This window comes from Danio aesculapii, chromosome 21 (genome assembly GCF_903798145.1).
Source record: "Danio aesculapii chromosome 21, fDanAes4.1, whole genome shotgun sequence".
Lineage (NCBI taxonomy): Eukaryota > Metazoa > Chordata > Actinopteri > Cypriniformes > Danionidae > Danio > Danio aesculapii.
The window spans coordinates 26,132,479-26,140,980 of record NC_079455.1 but is presented as its reverse complement, the minus strand read 5'-3'; the positions used below and the strand labels follow the sequence as shown (position 1 = coordinate 26,140,980).

The 8,502-nt window shown below is 35.5% G+C and overlaps 1 protein-coding gene across 1 annotated transcript; it reads left to right on the top strand.

The window, feature by feature from the left end:
- Nucleotides 1–1,369: 1,369 nt before the first annotated feature.
- On the top strand, nt 1,370–8,495 carry abraxas1 (abraxas 1, BRCA1 A complex subunit). Its single transcript, XM_056446834.1, has 9 exons — nt 1,370–1,585; nt 1,708–1,798; nt 1,946–1,982; nt 2,978–3,044; nt 3,126–3,322; nt 3,403–3,522; nt 5,142–5,226; nt 5,313–5,427; nt 7,961–8,495. The coding sequence occupies exons 1-9, from the start codon at nt 1,499–1,501 to the stop codon at nt 8,335–8,337; spliced, it is 1,176 nt and encodes a 391-aa protein (XP_056302809.1). The 5' UTR covers nt 1,370–1,498; the 3' UTR covers nt 8,338–8,495.
- The last annotated feature ends 7 nt before the right edge of the window (nt 8,496–8,502 follow it).

Sequence of the window (8,502 nt, the reverse complement as noted above, 5' to 3'; positions counted from 1 at the left end):
TATTTGTAAACATAGTGCGCTGACTTTGCTTTATCCATCAAAATAATCATAATTTTACGTTTTATTCAATTATGGCCTTTGATTTTTTTTAATGTAGTCTGAGAATGCTAATGAAAGTCTATGAGGGGGTGCATTTCTCATCACAACACCTGTAAACTTCTACAGTCAAATACTTTGAAAGTTGATCGCTACCGATTTCCAGCTTTCTCATTTTCTTCAGAATTTCTTGTGTTTTAACAGAAAAAACAAAACACCTGAGAGTTTAAACAAGAAGAGGGTGAGTGTATGGTGGATACATTTACATGTTTGAGTGAACTTTCACTTTAAGATGAAAATATAATCGTCCATTTAATGAGGTAATATCTTTGCCAAATAACAGCAGTATAAATCTACTTGTATGCTACACAAAATATTGCACATCTTAACATTTAAATAATTTTGCTTGTATTTTTTATTTAAATTTTTTTAAATGACTTTTTAGGGGTTTTCCACATTTTATTGAGATAGGATAGTGGAAGACAGACAGGAAAGCATTGCATGGAAACAGAGTAAGGGGAAGGATGGGGACCTCAAGCCGGGAATAGAACTTGGGTCGCCCTGAGAACTATGTTCCTATATATTAGCAAACTTAACCACTAGGCTATTGGCGCCGACTTTATTCATTTTTTTATTATAAATATCATTCAGTCCCTTCACTTAGTCCTTTTATTCATCAGGGGTTGCCACAGTGGAACCAACTTCCAGTGTATGTTTTACACTATGATTTTACACAGAGGATGCCCTTCCAGCTTGCAACCCAGTAACTTACAGGGAAACATTATAAATATCACATATTAATAATTCATAATTATTAAATTTTAAATAGTAATTTTATTATTACATAGGGTTATTCTAATACAGTTTCACGGAATCCTTGAGCTTAATGGAGAATTTAATAATGAGAACATTTGACAACCATGAAGTCCCAGCAATTCAGTTTTGCCTTATTTGTCCAAAATTCAACTGCAAATAATATATTATGTCACGACTTTTCTAGGAAATGGCCGTGCCCAACTGAGCCTGGTTTCTCTCAAGGTTTTTTTTTTTCCTTCACTTTCATCAATTGGTGAAGTTTTTTCCTCGCCACTGGCTTGCTTGGTTTGGGACTTGTGGAGCTGGGCATCGATGGATTTGCTCTTCAGTGTTTGGACGTTCAGCAGTCAAAATTAAACCACACTGAACTGAACTAAACTGAAATTCATATCTGAAAACTGGACTGACACAGTTTCAATTTACCAGAACTTCTATGTTAAGCTGCTTTGACACAATCTACAATTGAATGGTTCTTCCGCACCACGTGGTGGCAGCATAAGCAAGTATTCGTCAGTAAACTCCCTCTACGCGAGAGCAGAATAACTAAACGAAACCTACGAGCGCAGAAAGTTTATACATGTAGCCCATTAACTCTAAGTTAAAACCATGACGGTGCGATAATTAACTCACGGTTTAGTCCGAAAGCATGGAGGAATTCAACACAACTGTCCGTATATCAGGTTTCGTGTTGAGTTCACTGATGTTTCATCATTTGAACAGTGATGCGGATGTGGTAAGTGGCAGAAATCCCAACGCAACCATTTGATCATTGGCTTTGCATTAAACGATCAACTGAACGTCTGCTAAGCATTTCCTCAGTCGTAACTTGTGTTTAATTTTGTGCTGTCCTTAAAGGAAGGTCTTATTCTCGGAGAGAGTGTAGGAGAGGAGAACTGCAGGATCACAGACTCCCAAATTGATCACATTCAGTTTGAACACACTTTAAGTAAGCTGACTTGCTTATTATTATGAGTTTTCATATGATGGTCACAAACTGAAACCCAAAGTGTAACCAGGAAGAAATATCTCATGATCAGTGACAGCTGCACCTACAAAACACCAGTGTCATCATTATGTTTTCCCCCTTTTGCAGATATTCAGAAACACATTCCTTGTCATGAACTGCACAGGTAAGTTGATTGTTTTACTAACATTATGCAAAACCTCATATAAAGCAGTGGTTCTCAACTAGTTTTGCTGGGATGTTATGTTACATTTGGGCATCAATTGTTTAGTTTAATCATTTATAAAGCGCAATAAAACAACAGTTGTTGACCATTGTGCTGTACAGACCTAAAAGCAAATTATCAAAAATAGACAGCAACAAATAAAACAACATAGAATACATCCAACATACCACACAGCATCAACCATAAATAACAAGACACCAGATAGGTGTATATAGAGGTAAAGTTGGTTTTATATTCACTCATTCATTCAGTGACAACTTGTGACACACTCCTTATATTGTTTACCACGGCACTTTGAATATTCGGTCTGAAATAACCTGCAAGTATGACTTGAACTGACTGATTTGACTGTGAGCAATGATGTACTTTAATAGTCGTTGGCTGATCATATGATTTCACTATTTAGAGTTTGCAAATAATACTTTTACGAAATTATATTATTAAGGGGGAAGTCTGAATGTGTGAATATAAAACCAACTTTATCTCTATTAGGTACAATAGGATACATTTTCTCCCAATTCAAAGCTCTTTCTAGGAGTTTAAGCTTCCCTCTGATTAAAGATTCTTTGGGGATTGTTCTAATGGACATAGGTAGCCCGTTCCACGTCTCTCCACTCAACGTCAGTCCATATTTAGAGTCAATTTGTAATAGCACAACTCGCCACAGGTGCGCAGAGGCGGACTTATCAGACTTATTATTTTGTGAGAAAAAAGATTGATATGTTTCTTTGCAGTTTGGTTTTTACAAATAGTAAGTTGTTCTTTTTTAGTTATTGGCTTCCAGATATTGTAGTTATTAGTATAAGAAAAAAAAATCTGTATTGGTCGATCCCTTATCACATATTTATTTTTGTCACCACAACCAACTGGTTGAGAACCACTGAAATGTTACAATCTGCTGACATTTCATTAACCTTGGTTATCCCTCTTGAAAGTTTTTACAGTAATGTTGGTGATGTGAGTGAGCAGAAAATCAGACAAATTTTATCTGTTTACAAAGAGGTATTTCCTAATTTATAAATAAATTTGGCCATTGTCCACTCAAACACGATTTACTTTAACAAATGTACATGTTACGTTTAGGAGAATGTGATTGGTTGGTACAGACAGCGAAGAAACACCAGACAGCAAATGACGTTCATGGAACAAGTGATTCATCGGAATATGAGAAAGATTCTGTCCAATCAGGAACTGGTTTTCATGCTGCTCACGCCCACTCAGGGAACAGCATCAGGCTCCACTCATCGGCTGGAGTTCTCAGCGTTCATATGGCACAGCAGGTGAGAGCTGGACCTTTGACAACACACAGCTGAAACTTGGAAAACCTATAGAAGTGAATGCATTTATTATCTTTATGCAGCCAGTATATGAACATCCCCATCTCTGTGAGCAACCTGGGAAACCTTGAACAACAGGACTACTGGAGAGTGTCTAGCACATGTCCTTCTTTAGGACAGAGTCAAGCTGTAAATCAACACAGGTTGGTACATTCACGAGTTTTAAATTAATTGTGGTTAAACAAGTTTATATAACGCTGCTATGACTTATTTAAACATAAATTGATTTTTACTTAACCCTTGTGTGCTGTTCGGGATGTTTTCATCCACTCTGGGGTGATTTTGAGTCCTAATTTGGCCACAACTTACTATGTGTTTCAGCAAATGGAATGATTTTTGGTGACATCTTATTTTGACAGATTTTGGGAGAATGCTTTTAAAGTCTTAAATTCAATAGTACACTCTGGACAAACTTCACTACCCTTTTGTTATGTCTATGGCTGTTTTTGCTCTATTGACTTTCATTATAATGGCATTTATTGATTGCAAAGCCATGACGCTATATAATTATTATTTTTAACAATTTACTATTTTTACCAAGTGTAAACAACTACTACTGTAAGAAAATATCAGAATTCAGTACATACTTTCACTATTACGATCTAATCCTATTTATATGAAATAAGCCTGCTCCCAAGCAGGTTTGAGCTACCAGAGCTGTTGCTATGACATGATTTTTGGTGACAAATCTTATTTTGACACAGATTTTGGAAAAATGCTTTTAAATTCAATAATACACTCTGGACAAACTTACTACCCTTTCTTTTGTTGACTTTCATTATAATTGCATTTATTGATTGCAAAGCCATGGCGCTATATAATCATGCACTCCTTATTGTTGGTGGATTTCCCTCTTAGGAAGAGGTGCAATTTGTCATTTTTACTGTTGATCATCAGCTGCAGTGCAAATAAAGTAGTTTCTGCCTTCTATATGGAGTATACAGGGGTGCCCAAACTTGGTCCTGGAGGGCCGGTGTCCTAGAGTGTTTAGCTCCAACCCTAATCAAGCTCTTACTAGGCATAGTAGAAACATCCTGGCAGGTGTGTTGAAGCAAGTTGGAGCTAAACTCTGCAGGACGCTGGCCCTCCAGGACCGAGTTTGGACACCCTCTGGAGTATAGTGCGTGCTTGATGTGTCTGAGAAAATCTAAATAAGCAGCTCAGCTCCATAAGCCTATCTAAAGGTTTAATGCTGCCAACTGATGATTAACAGTAAAAAGTACACATTTTACCTCTTCTCAACAATTAAAACCAGTAACAATCACGAATAGATGGTTGCATGCTGTCATAGCTTTGCATTAAAAACTGTCATTATAATGGAAGTCAATAGGGCAAAAACAGCCAACAACATAATGAAAGGGTAGAACATTTGAACAGTACACAAGGCTTAAAGATATGTTGGTGTAATTAAAGGACCGTTGCACTGAATGACAATTTTGCAGGAACATTATTTTATCCATATTTTGACATTTTATTTTCAAAAAAGGCTTTTTAAAACAATAAAGTAGGGCCTTACTGTATGCCTTACCGTATGTGATGTTTTCTTTGTGAATTAAATGTATAGAAATTTAATATGATCTTAAAATGTAATAAATTGCTCTAGAGATCAGAATATCAAAGATATCAGGAGGAAATTATCCTTGAAACCTCATTGCAATAGAACGTTTAAACCTTATAGCAGTACATGTGCAGTGACATGTTTTATACTGGCAAACATTCACATTTTTCTTTTGTTTATAATAAACGTTCTCTTATCTCACAGGGCTAAATTCTTCTGCTCTGGAGATGATTTAAAAGAGGTCAAGAATGTCAGTGACATGAACGATGAATTATTAGCAGAAATGCAGGTTGGTAGTTGTAAGAGTTGTGAAAGTTTATCCACTGATATTTATTATTAGAAGCTAATGTTTCTTATCCACCTTTTGTTATACAGAAAGTGTGTGTAGAAGTGGAGAAGAGTGAAAGAGCAGTTGAGAAACTTCAAGAAGACATTGCACAACTCAAGGAGGCGATCGGGAAGCAGAAGAAGCCCTCAGAGGAACATGAAAGTAAGATTTATAATGCCTAGTACTTGTTAGAGTATGTTTACACGATGATGCAACATTCTTTTGTGTTATTCTTTTCGTGTACAGATGAAAGCACTGTCAAAATGATAACTGTTCAAATGGATCCTCAGAAAGAACCAAAAGTGTGGTATTACTGTTTCAGTTAAAAGTATACTTTACTGTTTTGGCATAGATTTGACTTGGACTAAAACAGAGACCATCCGCATACTTTGATGGACACTAACAAAACCAACAGCAGTGACCTTTAAAAGAACCATCATGATAGTTTCCGATTTAAAAATCCAATAGAGACAGGTATGAGTGACTTCTTCTGCTATGTTGGATTACAGATGCCAGACCAGCAGTTTTTAAAAGAAACACTGCACTCCTTTAATCTGCTATTGTTGTTTTTGTTAGACGAAACATGAGATCAGGGGTCCATTCTTCGTACCTCACTTAAATTATCTAAGATGATTTGACGGATCCTGGATCTTTTAATCTTGATAACTGATCTCTGGCTAATTTGGTTCTTCAAACAAGTTCGCTTATCAGATTAAAATGTCTGGATGAACTGATCTGAGATCGCTGCATGTGTTGTGAAGGACAGATCTATCGATCCTTGAAATCATGATCAGCAATGCAACAATTTGCTGACCTCAAAGCAGCGTAATGACATCATCTGATTAATATTCAATTATCTATGCGAGCAAAATTCCATCAAATTTTTGTTTGGTAAATATGATACGCAATAACTTTTACACATTTGTTGTGGGTTGCAGGCTTTACACTTATATCTGTCAAGAGTATTTAACAATTTATTTAGTTTTACATTTAGGGTGGATTTTCTTTATTATAGTAGCCTAGACCTATATCAAGTTTCTTAATCAGCAAGGAATAACGGGCTGTTTAAATTAATTTTGCATCAAAAAAGCATTTTGATATTGGTAAAGGTGTCTGCAACTTTTGCAAAGCATCAAATCACCATCATATTAGCTGTTAAAACACGTGCATGACTGCATAAATATATTATTCCTTTAAAAAAAAGTGGAATATTGTACGTCTGTCATCATACACAAACTGTACTAAAGCTGGTACCTTAAAATAGTATGTTTGTGTCTAAAAAGTCCATATTAATAAATGTTCTCTTTGAACCCCTTAAGAACAACCCCATGGTGCTTGTACTTTTATTTCAGAGTGCAGATTGCGTACATTTTATTTATATATATTTTTTAAACATATATGCACATACATATTTTTAAATTTTTTTTTTTAACAATTCACTATTTTTACCAAATGTAAACAACTACTACTGTAAGAAAATATCAGAATTCAGTACATAATTTCACTATTACGATCTAATCCTATTTATATGAAATAAGCCTGCTCCTAAGCAGGTTTGAGCTACCAGAGCTGTTGCTATGACAACAAATCTCGGATGAGTTTAAGAACTAAATGATCCTGGATTGTCAAATTGTGAATAACTAAATCCAGCTTGAGTAATCCACGTACGAAGAAAGGACCTGTTTTCACAAAATCTTTTTTTTTTTAACAGAGAAAACAGTATTCTTTTCAAATATTTGCACTTTGAAATATGTTTGTATTTTCAGGCCCACAAAATGCTGCCGTGTATATAAACAGCCAAAATACATAAAAGCTTTTTTTCTTTAAATAGCTGAAAACTGATTTGTGTAACTCTGCCTCATGTTGAAATTTTGTAAGGCCAGCCACACACAACAATCTGAGGTTCTCATAGCAAATTTAAAATCTAATAGGACTTCAGCGCCCTATTTTGTACAAATTAATACATTTTATTCAACTTTTTCATTATAGTAGTGTAATACTACTTTAATTTATAGTTTATCAGATTATTTGCATGAATTATTCCTATGTATTTGAAAATGTGTCTAAAACTGCATTTATTTGATGATGTGGAGTGGCCAGCTAGTTAGTGGATGATGTTAAATCTGAAGATCAATTCAAATAATAACAACAAAGTAGATCATGTTAGGCTACAACTAACATTTTATTGATTGTAAGCCATTCTTGAAGTCAATGAATGATGGGTGAGTGTTTGCCATCAACTTTTGTATCAATCCTCAACCCTCTCTGATCCCACACTTTGGTTCTGCTGTCTGACGTAATTAGCAAATGAACAAGTGTTATTTTTCACCTTTTGACAAACTGACCAATATCCATTTGATTTGACCAAACCTAATATTATCTACTAATGATTGGTCAATTATTGGGTGGCAAACCTAAAAACTAATTCTTAAATATATTTTGTGTTTTTAGAAACCACAACTTCAGTATGATTGCTGTAAAACCTGTACATTGGACTAAGACCTTTGTTGATCAAATGACCACATACTATATTTGTAGATATTTTACTTGAAGCACAGCTGCTTGTCAGTTTAATAATAAAAAAGCATGTATTACAATTAAATCAAACTAATCTATTGCACTTTTAATGATACTCCCAAAGCAGATCTACTTGTAATGCTGCAGAAGTAACCCTATGAATAACGTTGCATTTCAGCCCCAATAAGTGCCTGTCCAGAAGAACCCAAAGAGAACACACTTCTGTGCTCAGCATTGAGGACACTCTTCCCATCTGTTCCCTCATTACGGACTCAAACCCTCACTGTTCACGGCTTCCCTGTATTACAACTGTGCTGTAATACAGACCATAACATTGATATTTCCACCAAGCTGCCTCAGATTCTGGAGAATCAGCACTCCAGGAGGAAGGTCACGGCCCCCAGACTCAGGAAAAAATGCCTGGTTGCCAGTTTTCCTCAAAGACTCAAAAGGAAGAGGAAAACTCGTGAAGTCAGCGAATCTGCGTCTGAAAGTGGCTCGGATACAGAGATCGAGATGAACGGACAGAGTGGAAGTAACTCTCCTGTCTTTTAAATATACCGATAGAGCAATCTAGTCATGACTGGAAAGCGTTTCACATTTTATACCTTTGTTTTGATAGGCGTGCTCAACTGAGGTTGTGCTCTTTTCTTAATGTTTTTATTTACTTTGTTGGTAAATGTTTATACATTTCTTAAGGATTAAAAAGTGAATTGAAGA